Source organism: Chanodichthys erythropterus, chromosome 16, assembly GCF_024489055.1.
Source record: "Chanodichthys erythropterus isolate Z2021 chromosome 16, ASM2448905v1, whole genome shotgun sequence".
Lineage (NCBI taxonomy): Eukaryota > Metazoa > Chordata > Actinopteri > Cypriniformes > Xenocyprididae > Chanodichthys > Chanodichthys erythropterus.
This window is the reverse complement of record NC_090236.1, coordinates 47,665,791-47,690,640: the sequence shown is the minus strand read 5'-3', so window position 1 is coordinate 47,690,640 and position 24,850 is coordinate 47,665,791. Positions and strand designations below refer to the sequence as shown.

Here is a 24,850-nt window from a genome sequence, read left to right as displayed (position 1 = left end):
CAATCAATCTACTCCATTAAAGGGTTAGTTCACCCAAAAATGAAAATAGTGTCATTAATTACTCACCCTCATGTTGTTCTACACCCCTAAGACCTTCGTTCATCTTCGGAACACAAATTAAGATATTTTTTATTAAATCCGATGGCTCAACGAGGCCTGCATAGACAGCAATGGTACTTCCTCTCTCAAGATCCATAAAGGTACTAAAAACATATTTAAATCCGTTAATGTGAGTACATTGGTTCTACCTTAATATTATAAAGTGACGAGAATATTTTTTGTGCTCCAAAAAAACAAAATAATGACTTTTTAACAATATCTAGAGATGGCCGATTTCACAACACTGCTTCTTGAAGCTTCAAAACTTTATGAATCAAATCAGTGGATCGGAGCACAAAAGACATATTTGACGTTTGATACGTGATCCGAATCACTGAACCAGCCATCACTAGATATTACGTCGGTTTTTTTTGTTTTTTTTTGGCGCACAAAAATATTCTCGCCGCTTTATAATATTAAGATAGAATCACTGAACTCACATGAACTGATTTAAATATGTTTTAATACCTTTATGGATCTTGAGAGAGGAAGTACCATTGCTGTCTATGCAGGCCTCACTGAGCCATCGGATTTAATCAAAAATATCTTAATTTGTGTTCCGAAGATAAACAAAGGTCTTACGGGTGTAGAACGACATGAGGGTGAGTAATAAATGACATTATTTTAATTTTTGGGTGAACTAACCCTTTAATGTATGATAAATAATGGCTCAGTCATTATACAAGACCATTGCACAAAAATCTTTTCATTTTACAATTATCCATGTACACAATTATTCAATAATGCTGAGATGCAAAAAATACAACTTTGATATTCCAGATTGTCATTTATCTCTGGGTGAACATCCTTGCTGTGCACTTTGAAGGATCCTCACTGGCACCTGCCAGCTATTGCCACAGACCCAAAAAGGAGAGGGTCACCCCTTGTTTTTACAGTTCTACACACCATGTACACACAGAACAGTTACAACATCCCTTAAAAGAGACATTTTCTGTTTTACCCTTTTTCTATGTGCAATGACCTGACCTTAAATCAGAGTCATAGTCTCTGAAACCTACCACAACAGAAAATAAAGGCAGAACAAATAAGATTGTGGTTAAAAACAATTAAATCCTTCTCAAAGGACTTTTGAGAAATGCTTTATTGGTTTATTTCTTAATATTAGACATTCAAATAAATGATCTAATAATGTGTGGAAAGGCAGCGAGAAGTAAGCTAGCCCTAATCCAATCACCATAACATCCAGTGTTGAAACAGAATTCATTCATTGTGGTAAAATACCACAGAAAGGTCATTTCCAGAGGTCCTGAAATAGAAAGCTAAGTCAAAGCTATTGATAAAAAGGTACTGACTGTGTATTGCGATGTAAAAAAAAAAAAAAAAAAATGGACATAAATTAAAGGTAGAAAAACAACGATTACATTGGACTAACGCTACATAATCTTTGCAAAGATATTCTGTTTAATTTAGAAAATATCTATTGATGCTAGGTCATTAAGGAATCACACTGAGTATAAAAATATTAGATATTAACAATGATACGAAAACCTCTAAAATATTGCTATATTAACCTCACCCACCCATCCTCAGGTGGGAGCACACTCTGACTGGCTTCAACCCTGCCTGAAAATAAAGGGCAGAGCATGACCCTAATGTGCTCACAAGACCAAGTCAAATGGCCGTGTCCCAGAAGACAGTAGTCTGAGTTGGGTAGGGGGGTGGGCTGTACTTCTTCGCCCCGTTTGTTTTCTTCCAACTGAGCATTGTAGGCAAGCTTTCTTTTTTGCATGGGCTACGATCAGGAAGCCGCTGACGAGAGCGTATCTCCCGGCAGAGGCGTTGTTTCCTCTCGATCATCTCCAGCATGGTGCTGTCACCATACAGCCATGGCATAGGGGGCATCTATTGGACACATGGAGAAGATAGGCTGTCAGTTCATTTATTTTACAGCTGCAGAAATAAAAGTTCAGGGATAAAGACACTACCTGTTGGACATCAGAAGGCTGTCTCTGAGGTGTGCCTATTGGAGATGGTGCTACTGCTATGGAAGCAGACCATCCTGCCTTTGAAACTGTCTTAAGGTCTGCAAAAAAAAAAAAAATTTCAACAGATGAACATGAAAAATCAGCTATGACATTGTCTTTCCAGCTGAAAGATCAGCTTTGACCAACATGAATTTCTGTGCTGTTCCAGAATAGATCAGGCTGTTTATTGCTGGACTAGCAAATTTATATGGAAGCTGATCAACCAACACTGCCTTTTTACTCTGCTGAAAAAAAAAAAAAAAAAAACACACCAGCCAGATCGGGACAATCTTTTGGCTGGTTTTAGAGAGATTTCAACCATTTTTTTAGCTAGCCAGGCTGAGAAAACAGCTGAACACCAGACTAGGAGGCCTAGTAGGGTACAGAATTTGGTCCATCAGCAGCATCAGTTGACAAGCAGTGCTCAAAACTTACCAGAGTTTGAGTTCCCCAATATTATATTTGGACTCATGGAGGATCGTCCAGAACGACTGGATGACGCCATGGCTGAAGATCCAAACCTTGTGTCCTTGTCCTGTACTTTGGGTGATTCTGTGTTATAGTTGCTTCTATCTTTTGCCTCATACCAGGATATAGTCTCAGTTGTGTGTACTCCCCTATCTTTGCAGTCCCGCCTGCTCATGACATCACTGCCATTGCTGATCCTTTCCTTGCTCCCCCGCATGCTCTCTGCACTGTGGTTACTCTTTTCCTTGTCCTGAACAGATTCTATGCCATGCTTGCCACCGTCTTTACTATCTCGTTGACTTTCCAAGCCTATTCTGCCCTTCTCCTTATTTTCATGTCTGGGAGGAAGGTCTATCTCATAGCAAACTTTCTCTCGGCTGTCACGTCTGGTGTCTTGACCATTTCTTAGCAGTTCTTTACTGTCTTGCCTAGGGAATAGCTCTGGACCAATACAACCTCGGTCTTTACTGTCCCATCTGGTGATAGGTTCTGCACTGCTGCAGCCCCTGTCTTTGCTATCTCGTTGAAGCAGTACCTCAGTGCTACTGCCTCGATCTTGGCTTTCTTGTTGGGGCCCCTGCTCTGGGCCGTTACATCCACTGTCCTTGCTGTCCCTTCTGGCTAATGGTTCAGTATTACTGTAGCCACAGTCCTTGCTGTCATGTCGAGATAAGGCCTCGATGCAATTTTGCTCTTTGTCTTTGCTGTCCTGTCGATGAGAGGACTTGCCATTGCTGCTGCGGTCTTTATCTCGCTTCGATTCTTTGCTGTGATGGCTCCTCTCCTTGTGCTCCCGTTTGGATTCAGAACTGTGACCCTTTCCCCTGGTTTCAACTAAAAGAAAGAGAAAAGAGAAAAATTACAGATATTTCAGTGATCTCATGCTGAACAACAATAGGCTTTTCACACTGATACGTTCCAATATATTTTTTTTTTTTACATTTTATTTCAAGGTCCAGTTTAGACATTCTCCCAACAATATGTAACTTTGTAAATACATGTCTGCTTAATATCTACTCAAATATATTATATATCCCCATATATTCTACTGACTTTAAGTAAATTAGCATGTACATGTCAACTTACTCTACTAACCCTACTGTAAAGTTGCGGTATAATATTGACAGCTAGTGGTTGAAATGGGTACTGCATTCCAAATTCAAAATATTGGAGAGAGTTGTTTCCCTTGCCCTCTCCTCCTCAGACTTGATGCTCATGTGTGTTGCCAGATTGAGGACACGCAATTGCAATCTCTGACCCAATTTATTTTCTTCTATGGCTACTAATATGCAGTGTTTTTCGTCAACTGACAATCCAAGGTGTCAAAATACTATTGGGTAAATTGGCAGTGTACATTAGCTGGGAAGAAGGATGGACAATAAAAACAGGAATGTTATGTTGTTCACTCAAACTTCTCCTATCTGCAAGGCGGAAGGAGTTTGATTCGCCAAGATGCATCCAAGGGAGGATTTGGAAGACTGACGAAAGCTGTGGCCTCAAGTTGAACAAGCAAAGAGGGCAGGAAAGCTTTTTTCACGGTCCATACGGTTTCATAGAAGGAATTTTCAGGTAGTTGGAAACTTTTTAGTGGGGCACTGGAGCTCTATCTAAAGGCTACGGTTCACATAGAGACTGAGTTTGAGTTTACTATTGGTAGTTCAATTTGTGTTTTTACTACTAGTTAGGGCCCGAGCACCGATGGTGTGAGGACCCTATTGGAATTGCTCCTATTATTATTATTATTATTAGGGCCCGAGCACCGATGGTGTGAGGACCCTATTGGAATTGCTCCGTTTTTTATTATTATTATTATTATTATTATTATTAGGGCCCGAGCACCGATGGTGTGAGGACCCTATTGGAATTGCTTCGTTTATTATTATTATTATTATTATTATTATTAGGGCCCGAGCACCGATGGTGTGAGGACCCTATTGGAATTGCTCCGTTTATTATTATTAGGGCCCGAGCACCGATGGTGTGAGGACCCTATTGGAATTGCTCCGTTTATTATTATTATTATTATTATTATTATTATTATTAGGGCCAAAGCCCTATAAGGGGCTGAAGGCCCTTTTGTTTTCTTTAGGATTATTATTATTTATTTATTTTTTTTTCTAAGTTTTGGGGGTTTTTGGGGCCCTTAACATGCTCAAGAACTCTTGAAATTTTGCACACGGGTCAGAACCCGCGGCCATGACAGCCGTAGAAAAGCTGGTACCCGGGCGTGGCAGAGGGGCTCGACAGCGCCCCCTTGAATTGGGTCAGAAAACGTGGTCCATATATCAAACACGCTTGCACATACAAGTATAAAACTCGGTACACATATAGACTTTATCGGGCCAAACAACTTTCGCACTCTAAGTTATACGTCACCTCAACAGGAAGTCAGCTATTATGGGTTGTTTGAAAAACGCATGCTCTGGAATTTGATATACTCCTCCTAGGCAATTAATCCGATCACCACCAAACTCGGTCAGCATGAAGGCAAGACATTGATGATGAAAAATTGCCATCGAATATTTGATATCTCGAACGGTTTGGCTGTGGCGAGGCAACGAATTTATGGCGAGAAAAGGGAAACAGGAAATGTGTTATAACTTCTGCATACATATATTGATCTTTATGAAACTTCACGTGTATGTTGGTTGTAATAGTCAGATCGCATGGATGTGACTATTGTGAGTCAAAGTTATACTGCCACCAACTGGCAGCAGGAAGCGTGTCACTTTCAAAATGCTCACCATTTTATTTTTATCCGATTTGCTTCAAACTTCACCACAATAATGTCAAAACATGGCAGATGTAGACCTTTGAAAAGAATTGTGATATCTCAAACATAGTTGCCTTGGCAACGCGTCAAACTTTTATAATATTCTTGGGCGTTTTTGAAGCCGTTAACATGCTTCAAATTGGATGAAACTCGACACACATATCATTATTGTCATACAGTAGATATGGACAAAGCCTTAGAAACGGGCGGGGAGCAGGGGCTCTGCAGCGCCACCTTTTGAAAAAAGTGGGGGTTTAGTTTAACCTACAGTCACCAAACTCGGTACACTTATTGTTCTCATTAAACTGGACAACTTTCTCATTTACAGTCATTAGCTCTGACCAACAGGAAGTCAGATATTTTGGTTTAAATGTGGATTTTTCAAACATTCTTACGCACACACATAAGCTCTCTTAGACGTAGGGTCTCAGTCCCCCTACCCCCCTCCCTCTGTATGTGTGTGTGTGTGTGTGTGTGTGAGTGAAAGTGAGAGACAGAGAGACAGAGAGAGTTTTACAGCCTCAGATCAGTTATTTAACCCTTTTATTGCAGACTCACTGTGCTTAAGAGTTTATTTCCAACCCTTACTCAAACACATCTGAAGCAGCTAATCAGGCCAGTTCATCTGTAGGCCACTGACAACATATTATTACATTATTAGTTTGATAATTAGGGTTAATTCAAATATAAAAACACACTGCAAAAGCATGCTTTTGGTGCATAAGATTGGGGCACAAACAACAGCTCAGGGAGGTCAAAAACATGAAGTGTGAGGATTATTGACTAGCCTTATTCCTGACTAGCCTACTGCGTTTCAAATTACGGGTTCCACTTCCGGTTTGGTGAACTTCCATTCAAAAAAACTGAAACTTATCATTTCAAATCATATGGTTGCCCTACAATTAAAGCTTATCTGTCAGCTTGACTGAATCAGCTGTCAATTTCTTTCATGTTTTATTTTCAGACATCATGAGAATGACATAACGCTTGGCATTGTAATATGTTACAACAAAAATATCTATGGCAAGAGCTCTTTTCAGCAGCTGCTTTATATCCTCCAGAATATTTTATTTTGTCTCTTTGCATACTGCTGTAATAGTATGAAAAAGGACAGCATATACTGTACATTTGTGGTCTGTTCTCTCTATATAATTTACAATACATCCCATTAATAATTCACTGGAATGCACAAAGAATCTCCTCAAAGCCTCACGTCTCTTTCCATGTTTGTTTCACAGGTATCACACAATGCTGAAGTTCATGACCTTTTTTATTAAGGCAATGTATTACATAATGCATATATATATTACTATAGAATAGTGATATCACAAACACTGTTGCTATGGCAACACATCAAACTTTAATATTAGTTTTGGAAGCTTTTGAGACTCTTAACATGCTTCAAATTGCATGAAACTCAATGCACACACCAGAGATATCAACCAGCAGACATGGGCAAAACCGTAGAAACGGGCGGGGAGCAGGGCCTCTATAGCGCCACCTTTTGACAAAAGTGGGGGGGGTTAGTTTAACCTACAGTCACCAAACTCGGTACACTTATTGTTCTCATTAAGCCGGATAATTTTTTAATTTACAGTCATTAGCTCCGACCAACAGGAAGTCTGCTATTTTGGTTTGAATGTGGATTTTTTGACTAAACAGGCTCTGAATTTTAAACTACTGCTTCTAGGAAGTTTATTCCATTCAGACCAAACTTTTTTTACATGTTGCTAAGACATTGAAGATGTTAAATTGATGGATAATGGATATCTCGAACCGTCTTGCCATGGTAATAGATTGAAGTAATGTAAAAAAGGTAAACGGAATGACTCATATTCTCTATTAAAAAAAAAACACTATACACAATTAATTTATATATAGAATAATATAGATGTTTGAAATAAACACATTTTATTCATTTTCTTCCAATTCAAAAAGCATGTGTAATTAAAAATAGGCAGATTAATCCATTTTTCAATCAAATATAATTAATGTAATACATAGAGTAACAACTAGAGGGCAGCATATACCTATTTTTAAAACAGGGTTGGATAAGTCAAACATATATAATCATTTTGATATATAAAGAACAAATAATTTGTTTTAATTATACTGTTTGTGAAGGTATATTTAAAAAATTATCAAAGACTACTTTGTCATAATTAAGATTTTTTTTGTTTTGTTTGTTTGTTTTAAATGATCTTCTCAGTCTGTCTCAGTCTCTCTCCCTCTCTCTCTCTCTGTCCTCCCCCATATTACCTCAGGCTCATTCGGGTGTGTGTGTGTGTGTGTGTGTGTGTGTGTGTGGGTGTGTGTGTGGGTGTGTGGGTTGTCTGTGTGTGGGTCTATGTCTGTGTAACACTGTCTATATATATCTTTTTCTCTCTCTGTGTATGCATATGTGTGCTTTACAGTCTTATTTTTTCTAAATATTGAGTTATTTATTTTTAACAATTACAATGAGAATTTTTGAATTATTTATTTACTGATATAATTCAAATTTATTAAAAAACCCTGTTTCAGTAAAATTTCACATGATTATGAAAGTGGATGTTTAAAATAAACTTGCATAAGTGAGCAGAAAATTCAAGATATGAACCTTATTAATACCTGAGACTGACATCAAAATTGTCCTTGCAGGTTCTGTGATTTGGCTCTATTTATTATTTATTATTTTTCCATTTTATTTTTTATCTTATACCACACATATTAAAATTAAATGAATGCATGCTTTTGGTGCATAAGATTGGTGCACAAACAACAGCTCATGGAGGTCAAAAAACACATGAATAGAAGAGTGTCTGTGATTGCTGATGTTGTATAATCCTCATTCACATTATGGCTGGATTAGTTATTTCAGAGCATTGTGGAGTTTGCACAAATAACAGTATATAATTTGGTCTAGAATTTTTATAGGGGTTGTCTGAAGCCAACTTCAGACTGCATGATTTTCAAACTAGTCTGGTCACTGTCCTTTTCACACTGCATTACTTTCGCTTTCAATTCAGTCGCTGTTGTGTTCAAAATGCATGATGAATCGGCGACAGAAGGTTTCACACTGCATGAATTTAGAATAGGAAGAATCCCCGACACATCTGTCTGGCACTCAAACTATGTTTCACAACCAAACACACGGGAGATGTGACAAGGAAACAACACAATATCACGTATGCAAGACCGGAGTTCTCAAGTGAGACTGGGTTTATTATTAAAAACGGTAACCCGCAAGAAGCTTGCAATACGAATGGCCTGTGTGCTGATTTGCAGCGAAAACAAGAGAAAAAAAAAGAAGAATATGGAGGAGGAAATGGTTGGAGAGACTGTGACAGAGCACTCGCATAACAGAGCACTGATTTGCCTGTGATTTCGGGCATTTGTCTGCGATTTCACAAAACCTGTCTGCGAACTAAAATCGGGGCTAAAATCATGCAGCCTGAACTCACAATGAGAAAAAACCCAGACATTTCAGATTATGATGATATTCTGCACTCATTTGAAATAGACTTATAACATTCTGTGACATGAAAGTCATCTCAATTTAAACGATCTCATGCATGTGGCTTTTGTGGTTTGTCATCATAGGAGCATCAGCCGCTGCAGTGAATGTGGTTTGAAATTGATATAGTCCTTTTATGTTTAATTGTTTTAAATGCACATTGCCCGCCATGCACAGCTGACCTGAAGCAACCAGGGTGGCAGTACCACCGGCTTTGGCCCGTCATCGCTGCTCGCAGCTATATTTAGGGCCCAAGCGAATTAAGCGCGCAGGGCCCTCTTGTTCTTCTAAGGATTATTAGGGCCCAAGCGAAAATTCGCGCAGGGCCCTCTTGTTCTTCTAAGGATTATTATTAGGGCCCAAGCGAAAATTCGCGCAGGGCCCTCTTGTTCTTCTAAGGATTATTATTATTATTATTATTTTTTTTTTTTTTTTTTTTTTCCGTCTTCCGGGGCTTTTTGGGGGCCTTAACATGCTCAAAAACTCTTGAAAATTGGCACACACATTGGAATCCGCGGCCATTAGGACGCCGGAGAGGCTGGTACCCGGGCGTGGCAGGGGGGCTCGACAGCGCCCCCTTGAAAAAAGTCTGAAAATTTGGTCCATATATTAAACATGCTTGCACGTATTAGTATGAAACTCGGTACACATATAGACCTCATCGGGCCGAACAACTTTCGCGCTCTAAGTTAATCGCCACGCCAACAGGAAGTCAGCTATTAAGGGTTGTTTGAAAAACGCATGCTCTGGAATTTGATATACTCCTCCTAGACGATTAATCCGATCGCCACCAAACTCGGTCAGCATGAAGTCAAGACACTGATGATTAAAAATTGCCAGGGGATTTTTGATATCTCGAACGGTTTGGCCGTGGCGAGGCAACGAATTTATGGCGAGAAAAAGGAAACAGGAAATGTGTTATAACGTCTTAATACATATATTGATCTTTATGAAACTTCACGAGTGTGTTCGTTATAGGAGTCTGATCACATGGATGTGACTATTGTGAGTCAAAGTTATAGCGCCACCAACTGGCAGCAGGAAGTGTATCACTTTTTGAAATGTTTTGAGATCACCCTCTTATTTTTACCTGATTTGCTTCAAACTTCATCAGTGTAATGTCAATACACAGCAGATGTAGACCTATGACAGGATTTTTGATATTTGAAATATTGTTGCCATGGCAACAGGTCAAACTGTAATAATATTCTTGAGTGTTTTTGAGGCTCTTAACATGCTTCAAATTGCATGAAACTCGACACACACATCAATATTGTCAACCAGTAGACATGGACAAAGCCATAGAAATGGGCGTGGTGGAGGGGCTCAGTAGCGCCACCTTTTGACAAAAGTGGGGGGGTTAGTTTTTCCTACAGTCACCAAACTCGGTACACATATTATTCTCATCAAGCCGGACAATTTTCTAATTTACATTCATTAGCTCCGACCAACAGGAAGTCAGCTATTTTGGTTTGAATGTTAATTTTTTGAAAAAACAGGCTATGAATTTTATACTACTACTCCTACAGGGTTTATCCAATTTACACCAAGCTTTTTTTAACTTGTTGCGAACACATTGAAGTTGTTTAATTGCAAACGGATTTTGGATATCTCAAACGGTTTGGCCGTGGCGAGGCAACGAATTTATGGCGAGAAAAGGGAAACAGGAAATGTGTTATAACTTCTGCATACATTGATTGATGTTTATGAAACTTCAGGAGTGTGTTGGTTGTAGTAGTCTGATCACATGGATGTAACTATTGTGAGTCAAAGTTATAGCGCCACCAAATGGCAGCAAGAAGTGTATCACTTTTAAAATGCTTTGAGATCACCCTCTTATTTTTACCTGATTTGCTTCAAACTTCATCAGTGTAATGTCAATACACAGCAGATGTAGACCTATGACAGGATTTTTGATATTTGAAATATTGTTGCCATGGCAACAGGTCAAACTGTAATAATATTCTTGAGTGTTTTTGAGGCTCTTAACATGCTTCAAATTGCATGAAACTCGACACACACATCAATATTGTCAACCAGTAGACATGGACAAAGCCATAGAAATGGGCGTGGTGGAGGGGCTCAGTAGCGCCACCTTTTGACAAAAGTGGGGGGTTAGTTTTTCCTACAGTCACCAAACTCGGTACACATATTATTCTCATCAAGCCGGACAATTTTCTAATTTACATTCATTAGCTCCGACCAACAGGAAGTCAGCTATTTTGGTTTGAATGTTAATTTTTTGAAAAAACAGGCTATGAATTTTATACTACTACTCCTACAGGGTTTATCCAATTTACACCAAGCTTTTTTTAACTTGTTGCTAACACATTGAAGTTGTTTAATTGCAAACGGATTTTGGATATCTCAAACGGTTTGGCCGTGGCGAGGCAACGAATTTATGGCAAGAAAAGGGAAACAAAGTGTTATAACTTCTGCATACATTAATTGATTTTGATGAAACTTTGGCTTAGTCTTCGTTGTACAAGGCTGATCACATGGATTTGAGTATTGTGATTCAAAGTCATAGCGCCACCAACTGGAAGCAGAAAATGTGTCACTTTCAGCATACATTGAGATCACCCTCTTATTTTTACCTGATTTGCTTCAAAATTCATCAGAATAATGTTAAAACTTGGCACATGTAATCCTTTGAAAATGGGCAGGGAGGAGGGGCTCTATAGCGGCACCTTGTAGTGCAGTAAATGTGGAGTGAATTTGACATAGTCCTTTGATGTTTAACCGTTTTAAGTGCCTATTGCCCGCTGTGCACAGTTGCCCTGAAGCCACCGGGGTGGCGGTGCCACCGGGCTTGGGCCCGCCATCGCTGCTCGCAGCTATATTTATTATTATTATTATTTTTTTTTTTTTTTTTTTTTTTCGTCTTCCGGGGCTTTTTGGGGGCCTTAACATGCTCAAAAACTCTTGAAAATTGGCACACACATTGGAATCCGCGGCCATTAGGACGCCGGAGAGGCTGGTACCCGGGCGTGGCAGGGGGGCTCGACAGCGCCCCCTTGAAAAAAGTCTGAAAATTTGGTCCATATATTAAACATGCTTGCACGTATTAGTATGAAACTCGGTACACATATAGACCTCATCGGGCCGAACAACTTTCGCGCTCTAAGTTAATCGCCACGCCAACAGGAAGTCAGCTATTAAGGGTTGTTTGAAAAACGCATGCTCTGGAATTTGATATACTCCTCCTAGACGATTAATCCGATCGCCACCAAACTCGGTCAGCATGAAGTCAAGACACTGATGATTAAAAATTGCCAGGGGATTTTTGATATCTCGAACGGTTTGGCCGTGGCGAGGCAACGAATTTATGGCGAGAAAAAGGAAACAGGAAATGTGTTATAACGTCTTAATACATATATTGATCTTTATGAAACTTCACGAGTGTGTTCGTTATAGGAGTCTGATCACATGGATGTGACTATTGTGAGTCAAAGTTATAGCGCCACCAACTGGCAGCAGGAAGTGTATCACTTTTTGAAATGTTTTGAGATCACCCTCTTATTTTTACCTGATTTGCTTCAAACTTCATCAGTGTAATGTCAATACACAGCAGATGTAGACCTATGACAGGATTTTTGATATTTGAAATATTGTTGCCATGGCAACAGGTCAAACTGTAATAATATTCTTGAGTGTTTTTGAGGCTCTTAACATGCTTCAAATTGCATGAAACTCGACACACACATCAATATTGTCAACCAGTAGACATGGACAAAGCCATAGAAATGGGCGTGGTGGAGGGGCTCAGTAGCGCCACCTTTTGACAAAAGTGGGGGGGTTAGTTTTTCCTACAGTCACCAAACTCGGTACACATATTATTCTCATCAAGCCGGACAATTTTCTAATTTACATTCATTAGCTCCGACCAACAGGAAGTCAGCTATTTTGGTTTGAATGTTAATTTTTTGAAAAAACAGGCTATGAATTTTATACTACTACTCCTACAGGGTTTATCCAATTTACACCAAGCTTTTTTAACTTGTTGCGAACACATTGAAGTTGTTTAATTGCAAACGGATTTTGGATATCTCAAACGGTTTGGCCGTGGCGAGGCAACGAATTTATGGCGAGAAAAAGGAAACAGGAAATGTGTTATAACTTCTGCATACATTGATTGATGTTTATGAAACTTCAGGAGTGTGTTGGTTGTAGTAGTCTGATCACATGGATGTAACTATTGTGAGTCAAAGTTATAGCGCCACCAAATGGCAGCAAGAAGTGTATCACTTTTAAAATGCTTTGAGATCACCCTCTTATTTTTACCTGATTTGCTTCAAACTTCATCAGTGTAATGTCAATACACAGCAGATGTAGACCTATGACAGGATTTTTGATATTTGAAATATTGTTGCCATGGCAACAGGTCAAACTGTAATAATATTCTTGAGTGTTTTTGAGGCTCTTAACATGATTCAAATTGCATGAAACTCGACACACACATCAATATTGTCAACCAGTAGACATGGACAAAGCCATAGAAATGGGCGTGGTGGAGGGGCTCAGTAGCGCCACCTTTTGACACAAGTGGGTGTTAGTTTTTCCTACAGTCACCAAACTCGGTACACATATTATTCTCATCAAGCCGGACAATTTTCTAATTTACATTCATTAGCTCCGACCAACAGGAAGTCAGCTATTTTGGTTTGAATGTTAATTTTTTGAAAAAACAGGCTATGAATTTTATACTACTACTCCTACAGGGTTTATCCAATTTACACCAAGCTTTTTTTAACTTGTTGCTAACACATTGAAGTTGTTTAATTGCAAACGGATTTTGGATATCTCAAACGGTTTGGCCGTGGCGAGGCAACGAATTTATGGCAAGAAAAGGGAAACAAAGTGTTATAACTTCTGCATACATTAATTGATTTTGATGAAACTTTGGCTTAGTCTTCGTTGTACAAGGCTGATCACATGGATTTGAGTATTGTGATTCAAAGTCATAGCGCCACCAACTGGAAGCAGAAAATGTGTCACTTTCAGCATACATTGAGATCACCCTCTTATTTTTACCTGATTTGCTTCAAAATTCATCAGAATAATGTTAAAACTTGGCACATGTAATCCTTTGAAAATGGGCAGGGAGGAGGGGCTCTATAACGGCACCTTGTAGTGCAGTAAATGTGGAGTGAATTTGACATAGTCCTTTGATGTTTAACCGTTTTAAGTGCCTATTGCCCGCTGTGCACAGTTGCCCTGAAGCCACCGGGGTGGCGGTGCCACCGGGCTTGGGCCCGCCATCGCTGCTCGCAGCTATATTTAGGGCCCAAGCGAAAATTCGCGCAGGGCCCTCTTGTTCTTCTAAGGATTATTATTATTATTATTTTTTTTTTTTTTTTTCCGTCTTCCGGGGCTTTTTGGGGGCCTTAACATGCTCAAAAACTCTTGAAAATTAGCACACACATTGGAATCCGCGGCCATTAGGACGCCGGAGAGGCTGGTACCCGGGCGTGGCAGGGGGCTCGACAGCGCCCCCTTGAAAAAGTCTGAAAATTTGGTCCATATATTAAACATGCTTGCACGTATTAGTATGAAACTCGGTACACATATAGACCTCATCGGGCCGAACAACTTTCGCGCTCTAAGTTAATCGCCACGCCAACAGGAAGTCAGCTATTAAGGGTTGTTTGAAAAACGCATGCTCTGGAATTTGATATACTCCTCCTAGACGATTAATCCGATCGCCACCAAACTCGGTCAGCATGAAGTCAAGACACTGATGATTAAAAATTGCCAGGGGATTTTTGATATCTCGAACGGTTTGGCCGTGGCGAGGCAACGAATTTATGGCGAGAAAAAGGAAACAGGAAATGTGTTATAACGTCTTAATACATATATTGATCTTTATGAAACTTCACGAGTGTGTTCGTTATAGGAGTCTGATCACATGGATGTGACTATTGTGAGTCAAAGTTATAGCGCCACCAACTGGCAGCAGGAAGTGTATCACTTTTTGAAATGTTTTGAGATCACCCTCTTATTTTTACCTGATTTGCTTCAAACTTCATCAGTGTAATGTCAATACACAGCAGATGTAGACCTATGACAGGATTTTTGATATTTGAAATATTGTTGCCATGGCAACAGGTCAAACTGTAATAATATTCTTGAGTGTTTTTGAGGCTCTTAACATGCTTCAAATTGCATGAAACTCGACACACACATCAATATTGTCAACCAGTAGACATGGACAAAGCCATAGAAATGGGCGTGGTGGAGGGGCTCAGTAGCGCCACCTTTTGACAAAAGTGGGGGGGGTTAGTTTTTCCTACAGTCACCAAACTCGGTACACATATTATTCTCATCAAGCCGGACAATTTTCTAATTTACATTCATTAGCTCCGACCAACAGGAAGTCAGCTATTTTGGTTTGAATGTTAATTTTTTGAAAAAACAGGCTATGAATTTTATACTACTACTCCTACAGGGTTTATCCAATTTACACCAAGCTTTTTTTAACTTGTTGCGAACACATTGAAGTTGTTTAATTGCAAAAGGATTTTGGATATCTCAAACGGTTTGGCCGTGGCGAGGCAACGAATTTATGGCGAGAAAAGGGAAACAGGAAATGTGTTATAACTTCTGCATACATTGATTGATGTTTATGAAACTTCAGGAGTGTGTTGGTTGTAGTAGTCTGATCACATGGATGTAACTATTGTGAGTCAAAGTTATAGCGCCACCAAATGGCAGCAAGAAGTGTATCACTTTTAAAATGCTTTGAGATCACCCTCTTATTTTTACCTGATTTGCTTCAAACTTCATCAGTGTAATGTCAATACACAGCAGATGTAGACCTATGACAGGATTTTTGATATTTGAAATATTGTTGCCATGGCAACAGGTCAAACTGTAATAATATTCTTGAGTGTTTTTGAGGCTCTTAACATGCTTCAAATTGCATGAAACTCGACACACACATCAATATTGTCAACCAGTAGACATGGACAAAGCCATAGAAATGGGCGTGGTGGAGGGGCTCAGTAGCGCCACCTTTTGACAAAAGTGGGGGGGTTAGTTTTTCCTACAGTCACCAAACTCGGTACACATATTATTCTCATCAAGCCGGACAATTTTCTAATTTACATTCATTAGCTCCGACCAACAGGAAGTCAGCTATTTTGGTTTGAATGTTAATTTTTTGAAAAAACAGGCTATGAATTTTATACTACTACTCCTACAGGGTTTATCCAATTTACACCAAGCTTTTTTTAACTTGTTGCTAACACATTGAAGTTGTTTAATTGCAAACGGATTTTGGATATCTCAAACGGTTTGGCCGTGGCGAGGCAACGAATTTATGGCAAGAAAAGGGAAACAAAGTGTTATAACTTCTGCATACATTAATTGATTTTGATGAAACTTTGGCTTAGTCTTCGTTGTACAAGGCTGATCACATGGATTTGACTATTGTGATTCAAAGTCATAGCGCCACCAACTGGAAGCAGAAAATGTGTCACTTTCAGCATACATTGAGATCACCCTCTTATTTTTACCTGATTTGCTTCAAAATTCATCAGAATAATGTTAAAACTTGGCACATGTAATCCTTTGAAAATGGGCAGGGAGGAGGGGCTCTATAACGGCACCTTGTAGTGCAGTAAATGTGGAGTGAATTTGACATAGTCCTTTGATGTTTAACCGTTTTAAGTGCCTATTGCCCGCTGTGCACAGTTGCCCTGAAGCCACCGGGGTGGCGGTGCCACCGGGCTTGGGCCCGCCATCGCTGCTCGCAGCTATATTTAGGGCCCAAGCGAAAATTCGCGCAGGGCCCTCTTGTTCTTCTAAGGATTATTATTATTATTTTTTTTTATTTTTTTTTTCGTCTTCCGGGGCTTTTTGGGGGCCTTAACATGCTCAAAAACTCTTGAAAATTGGCACACACATTGGAATCCGCGGCCATTAGGACGCCCCAGAGGTTGGTACCCGGGCGTGGCAGGGGGGCTCGACAGCGCCCCCTTGAAAAAAGTCTGAAAATTTGGTCCATATATTAAACACGCTTGCACGTATTAGTATGAAACTCAGTACACATATAGACCTCATCGGGCCGAACAACTTTCGTGCTCTAAGTTAAACACCACGCCAACAGGAAGTCAGCTATTAAGGGTTGTTTGAAAAACGCATGCTCTGGAATTTGATATACTCCTCCTAGACGATTAATCCGATCGCCACCAAACTCGGTCAGCATGAAGTCAAGACACTGATGATTAAAAATTGCCAGGGGATTTTTGATATCTCGAACGGTTTGGCCGTGGCGAGGCAACGAATTTATGGCGAGAAAAAGGAAACAGGAAATGTGTTATAATGTCTTAATACATATATTGATCTTTATGAAACTTCACGAGTGTGTTCGTTATAGGAGTCTGATCACATGGATGTGACTATTGTGAGTCAAAGTTATAGCGCCACCAACTGGCAGCAGGAAGTGTATCACTTTTTGAAATGTTTTGAGATCACCCTCTTATTTTTACCTGATTTGCTTCAAACTTCATCAGTGTAATGTCAATACACAGCAGATATAGACCTATGACAGGATTTTTGATATTTGAAATATTGTTGCCATGGCAACAGGTCAAACTGTAATAATATTCTTGAGTGGTTTTGAGGCTCTTAACATGCTTCAAATTGCATGAAACTCGACACACACATCAATATTGTCATCCAGTAGACATGGACAAAGCCATAGAAATGGGCGTGGTGGAGGGGCTCAGTAGCGCCACCTTTTGACAAAAGTGGGGGGGTTAGTTTTTCCTACAGTCACCAAACTCGGTACATATATTGATCTCATCAAGCCGGTCAATTTTCTAATTTACATTCATTAGCTCCGACCAATAGGAAGTCGGCTATTTTGGTTTGAATGTTAATTTTTTGAAAAAACAGGCTATGAATTTTATACTACTACTCCTACAGGGTTTATCCAATTTACACCAAGCTTTTTTTAACTTGTTGCGAACACATTGAAGTTGTTTAATTGCAAACGGATTTTAGATATCTCAAACGGTTTGGCCGTGGCGAGGCAACGAATTTATGGCGAGAAAAGGGAAACAGGAAATGTGTTATAACTTCTGCATACATTGATTGATGTTTATGAAACTTCAGGAGTGTGTTGGTTGTAGTAGTCTGATCACATGGATGTAACTATTGTGAGTCAAAGTTATAGCGCCACCAAATGGCAGCAAGAAGTGTATCACTTTTAAAATGCTTTGAGATCACCCTCTTATTTTTACCTGATTTGCTTCAAACTTCATCAGTGTAATGTCAATACACAGCAGATGTAGACCTATGACAGGATTTTTGATATTTGAAATATTGTTGCCATGGCAACAGGTCAAACTGTAATAATATTCTTGAGTGTTTTTGAGGCTCTTAACATGCTTCAAATTGCATGAAACTCGACACACACATCAATATTGTCAACCAGTAGACATGGACAAAGCCATAGAAATGGGCGTGGTGGAGGGGCTCAGTAGCGCCACCTTTTGACAAAAGTGTGGGTTAGTTTTTCCTACAGTCACCAAACTCTGTACACATATTATTCTCATCAAGCCGGACAATTTTCTAATTTACATTCATTAGCTCCGACCAACAGGAAGTCAGCTATTTTGGTTTGAATGTTAATTTTTTGAAAAAACAGGCTATGAATTTTATACTACTACTCCTACAGGGTTTATCCAATTTACACCAAGCTTTTTTAACTTGTTGCGAACACATTGAAGTTGTTTAATTGCAAACGGATTTTGGATATCTCAAACGGTTTGGCCGTGGCGAGGCAACGAATTTATGGCGAGAAAAGGGAAACAGGAAATGTGTTATAACTTCTGCATACATTGATTGATGTTTATGAAACTTCAGGAGTGTGTTGGTTGTAGTAGTCTGATCACATGGATGTAACTATTGTGAGTCAAAGTTATAGCGCCACCAAATGGCAGCAAGAAGTGTATCACTTTTAAAATGCTTTGAGATCACCCTCTTATTTTTACCTGATTTGCTTCAAACTTCATCAGTGTAATGTCAATACACAGCAGATGTAGACCTATGACAGGATTTTTGATATTTGAAATATTGTTGCCATGGCAACAGGTCAAACTGTAATAATATTCTTGAGTGTTTTTGAGGCTCTTAACATGCTTCAAATTGCATGAAACTCGACACACACATCAATATTGTCAACCAGTAGACATGGACAAAGCCATAGAAATGGGCGTGGTGGAGGGGCTCAGTAGCGCCACCTTTTGACAAAAGTGGGGGTTAGTTTTTCCTACAGTCACCAAACTCGGTACACATATTATTCTCATCAAGCCGGACAATTTTCTAATTTACATTCATTAGCTCCGACCAACAGGAAGTCAGCTATTTTGGTTTGAATGTTAATTTTTTGAAAAAACAGGCTATGAATTTTATACTACTACTCCTACAGGGTTTATCCAATTTACACCAAGCTTTTTTTAACTTGTTGCTAACACATTGAAGTTGTTTAATTGCAAACGGATTTTGGATATCTCAAACGGTTTGGCCGTGGCGAGGCAACGAATTTATGGCAAGAAAAGGGAAACAAAGTGTTATAACTTCTGCATACATTAATTGATTTTGATGAAACTTTGGCTTAGTCTTCGTTGTACAAGGCTGATCACATGGATTTGACTATTGTGATTCAAAGTCATAGCGCCACCAACTGGAAGCAGAAAATGTGTCACTTTCAGCATACATTGAGATCACCCTCTTATTTTTACCTGATTTGCTTCAAAATTCATCAGAATAATGTTAAAACTTGGCACATGTAATCCTTTGAAAATGGGCAGGGAGGAGGGGCTCTATAACGGCACCTTGTAGTGCAGTAAATGTGGAGTGAATTTGACATAGTCCTTTGATGTTTAACCGTTTTAAGTGCCTATTGCCCGCTGTGCACAGTTGCCCTGAAGCCACCGGGGTGGCGGTGCCACCGGGCTTGGGCCCGCCATCGCTGCTCGCAGCTATATTTTTTTTTTATTTTTTTTTTTTTTTATTTTTTTTTCGTCTTCCGGGGCTTTTTGGGGGCCTTAACATGCTCAAAAACTCTTGAAAATTGGCACACACATTGGAATCCGCGGCCATTAGGACGCCCCAGAGGTTGGTACCCGGGCGTGGCAGGGGGGCTCGACAGCGCCCCCTTGAAAAAAGTCTGAAAATTTGGTCCATATATTAAACACGCTTGCACGTATTAGTATGAAACTCAGTACACATATAGACCTCATCGGGCCGAACAACTTTCGTGCTCTAAGTTAAACACCACGCCAACAGGAAGTCAGCTATTAAGGGTTGTTTGAAAAACGCATGCTCTGGAATTTGATATACTCCTCCTAGACGATTAATCCGATCGCCACCAAACTCGGTCAGCATGAAGTCAAGACACTGATGATTAAAAATTGCCAGGGGATTTTTGATATCTCGAACGGTTTGGCCGTGGCGAGGCAACGAATTTATGGCGAGAAAAAGGAAACAGGAAATGTGTTATAATGTCTTAATACATATATTGATCTTTATGAAACTTCACGAGTGTGTTCGTTATAGGAGTCTGATCACATGGATGTGACTATTGTGAGTCAAAGTTATAGCGCCACCAACTGGCAGCAGGAAGTGTATCACTTTTTGAAATGTTTTGAGATCACCCTCTTATTTTTACCTGATTTGCTTCAAACTTCATCAGTGTAATGTCAATACACAGCAGATATAGACCTATGACAGGATTTTTGATATTTGAAATATTGTTGCCATGGCAACAGGTCAAACTGTAATAATATTCTTGAGTGGTTTTGAGGCTCTTAACATGCTTCAAATTGCATGAAACTCGACACACACATCAATATTGTCATCCAGTAGACATGGACAAAGCCATAGAAATGGGCGTGGTGGAGGGGCTCAGTAGCGCCACCTTTTGACAAAAGTGGGGGTTAGTTTTTCCTACAGTCACCAAACTCGGTACATATATTGATCTCATCAAGCCGGTCAATTTTCTAATTTACATTCATTAGCTCCGACCAATAGGAAGTCGGCTATTTTGGTTTGAATGTTAATTTTTTGAAAAAACAGGCTATGAATTTTATACTACTACTCCTACAGGGTTTATCCAATTTACACCAAGCTTTTTTTAACTTGTTGCGAACACATTGAAGTTGTTTAATTGCAAACGGATTTTAGATATCTCAAACGGTTTGGCCGTGGCGAGGCAACGAATTTATGGCGAGAAAAGGGAAACAGGAAATGTGTTATAACTTCTGCATACATTGATTGATGTTTATGAAACTTCAGGAGTGTGTTGGTTGTAGTAGTCTGATCACATGGATGTAACTATTGTGAGTCAAAGTTATAGCGCCACCAAATGGCAGCAAGAAGTGTATCACTTTTAAAATGCTTTGAGATCACCCTCTTATTTTTACCTGATTTGCTTCAAACTTCATCAGTGTAATGTCAATACACAGCAGATGTAGACCTATGACAGGATTTTTGATATTTGAAATATTGTTGCCATGGCAACAGGTCAAACTGTAATAATATTCTTGAGTGTTTTTGAGGCTCTTAACATGCTTCAAATTGCATGAAACTCGACACACACATCAATATTGTCAACCAGTAGACATGGACAAAGCCATAGAAATGGGCGTGGTGGAGGGGCTCAGTAGCGCCACCTTTTGACAAAAGTGGTTCGGTTAGTTTTTCCTACAGTCACCAAACTCTGTACACATATTATTCTCATCAAGCCGGACAATTTTCTAATTTACATTCATTAGCTCCGACCAACAGGAAGTCAGCTATTTTGGTTTGAATGTTAATTTTTTGAAAAAACAGGCTATGAATTTTATACTACTACTCCTACAGGGTTTATCCAATTTACACCAAGCTTTTTTTAACTTGTTGCGAACACATTGAAGTTGTTTAATTGCAAACGGATTTTGGATATCTCAAACGGTTTGGCCGTGGCGAGGCAACGAATTTATGGCGAGAAAAGGGAAACAGGAAATGTGTTATAACTTCTGCATACATTGATTGATGTTTATGAAACTTCAGGAGTGTGTTGGTTGTAGTAGTCTGATCACATGGATGTAACTATTGTGAGTCAAAGTTATAGCGCCACCAAATGGCAGCAAGAAGTGTATCACTTTTAAAATGCTTTGAGATCACCCTCTTATTTTTACCTGATTTGCTTCAAACTTCATCAGTGTAATGTCAATACACAGCAGATGTAGACCTATGACAGGATTTTTGATATTTGAAATATTGTTGCCATGGCAACAGGTCAAACTGTAATAATATTCTTGAGTGTTTTTGAGGCTCTTAACATGCTTCAAATTGCATGAAACTCGACACACACATCAATATTGTCATCCAGTAGACATGGACAAAGCCATAGAAATGGGCGTGGTGGAGGGGCTCAGTAGCGCCACCTTTTGACAAAAGTGGGGGTTAGTTTTTCCTACAGTCACCAAACTCGGTACACATATTATTCTCATCAAGCCGGACAATTTTCTAATTTACATTCATTAGCTCCGACCAACAGGAAGTCAGCTATTTTGGTTTGAATGTTAATTTTTTGAAAAAACAGGCTATGAATTTTATACTACTACTCCTACAGGGTTTATCCAATTTACACCAAGCTTTTTTTAACTTGTTGCTAACACATTGAAGTTGTTTAATTGCAAACGGATTTTGGATACCTCAAACGGTTTGGCCGTGGCGAGGCAACGAATTTATGGCAAGAAAAGGGAAACAAAGTGTTATAACTTCTGCATACATTAATTGATTTTGATGAAACTTTGGCTTAGTCTTCGTTGTACAAGGCTGATCACATGGATTTGACTATTGTGATTCAAAGTCATAGCGCCACCAACTGGAAGCAGAAAATGTGTCACTTTCAGCATACATTGAGATCACCCTCTTATTTTTACCTGATTTGCTTCAAAATTCATCAGAATAATGTTAAAACTTGGCACATGTAATCCTTTGAAAATGGGCAGGGAGGAGGGGCTCTATAGCGGCACCTTGTAGTGCAGTAAATGTGGAGTGAATTTGACATAGTCCTTTGATGTTTAACCGTTTTAAGTGCCTATTGCCCGCTGTGCACAGTTGCCCTGAAGCCACCGGGGTGGCGGTGCCACCGGGCTTGGGCCCGCCATCGCTGCTCGCAGCTATATTTTTTTTTTATTTTTTTATTTATTTTTTTTTTTTTCGTCTTCCGGGGCTTTTTGGGGGCCTTAACATGCTCAAAAACTCTTGAAAATTGGCACACACATTGGAATCCGCGGCCATTAGGACGCCCCAGAGGTTGGTACCCGGGCGTGGCAGGGGGGCTCGACAGCGCCCCCTTGAAAAAAGTCTGAAAATTTGGTCCATATATTAAACACGCTTGCACGTATTAGTATGAAACTCAGTACACATATAGACCTCATCGGGCCGAACAACTTTCGTGCTCTAAGTTAAACACCACGCCAACAGGAAGTCAGCTATTAAGGGTTGTTTGAAAAACGCATGCTCTGGAATTTGATATACTCCTCCTAGACGATTAATCCGATCGCCACCAAACTCGGTCAGCATGAAGTCAAGACACTGATGATTAAAAATTGCCAGGGGATTTTTGATATCTCGAACGGTTTGGCCGTGGCGAGGCATCGAATTTATGGCGAGAAAAAGGAAACAGGAAATGTGTTATAATGTCTTAATACATATATTGATCTTTATGAAACTTCACGAGTGTGTTCGTTATAGGAGTCTGATCACATGGATGTGACTATTGTGAGTCAAAGTTATAGCGCCACCAACTGGCAGCAGGAAGTGTATCACTTTTTGAAATGTTTTGAGATCACCCTCTTATTTTTACCTGATTTGCTTCAAACTTCATCAGTGTAATGTCAATACACAGCAGATATAGACCTATGACAGGATTTTTGATATTTGAAATATTGTTGCCATGGCAACAGGTCAAACTGTAATAATATTCTTGAGTGGTTTTGAGGCTCTTAACATGCTTCAAATTGCATGAAACTCGACACACACATCAATATTGTCATCCAGTAGACATGGACAAAGCCATAGAAATGGGCGTGGTGGAGGGGCTCAGTAGCGCCACCTTTTGACAAAAGTGGGGGGGTTAGTTTTTCCTACAGTCACCAAACTCGGTACATATATTGATCTCATCAAGCCGGTCAATTTTCTAATTTACATTCATTAGCTCCGACCAATAGGAAGTCGGCTATTTTGGTTTGAATGTTAATTTTTTGAAAAAACAGGCTATGAATTTTATACTACTACTCCTACAGGGTTTATCCAATTTACACCAAGCTTTTTTTAACTTGTTGCGAACACATTGAAGTTGTTTAATTGCAAACGGATTTTAGATATCTCAAACGGTTTGGCCGTGGCGAGGCAACGAATTTATGGCGAGAAAAGGGAAACAGGAAATGTGTTATAACTTCTGCATACATTGATTGATGTTTATGAAACTTCAGGAGTGTGTTGGTTGTAGTAGTCTGATCACATGGATGTAACTATTGTGAGTCAAAGTTATAGCGCCACCAAATGGCAGCAAGAAGTGTATCACTTTTAAAATGCTTTGAGATCACCCTCTTATTTTTACCTGATTTGCTTCAAACTTCATCAGTGTAATGTCAATACACAGCAGATGTAGACCTATGACAGGATTTTTGATATTTGAAATATTGTTGCCATGGCAACAGGTCAAACTGTAATAATATTCTTGAGTGTTTTTGAGGCTCTTAACATGCTTCAAATTGCATGAAACTCGACACACACATCAATATTGTCAACCAGTAGACATGGACAAAGCCATAGAAATGGGCGTGGTGGAGGGGCTCAGTAGCGCCACCTTTTGACAAAAGTGGGGGTGATAGTTTTTCCTACAGTCACCAAACTCTGTACACATATTATTCTCATCAAGCCGGACAATTTTCTAATTTACATTCATTAGCTCCGACCAACAGGAAGTCAGCTATTTTGGTTTGAATGTTAATTTTTTGAAAA

General features: G+C 39.5%; 1 protein-coding gene across 1 annotated transcript in view; it reads right to left on the bottom strand.

The window, feature by feature from the left end:
• Window positions 1–1,731: 1,731 nt before the first annotated feature.
• nyap2b (neuronal tyrosine-phosphorylated phosphoinositide-3-kinase adaptor 2b) overlaps window positions 1,732–24,850 on the bottom strand; it is a 113,294-nt gene continuing 90,175 nt past the window's right edge. Inside the window, 3 exon segments of the mRNA XM_067363468.1 lie at window positions 1,732–1,962; window positions 2,043–2,143; window positions 2,520–3,386. Of these exon segments, the coding sequence (XP_067219569.1) occupies window positions 1,732–1,962; window positions 2,043–2,143; window positions 2,520–3,386 (1,199 nt within the window).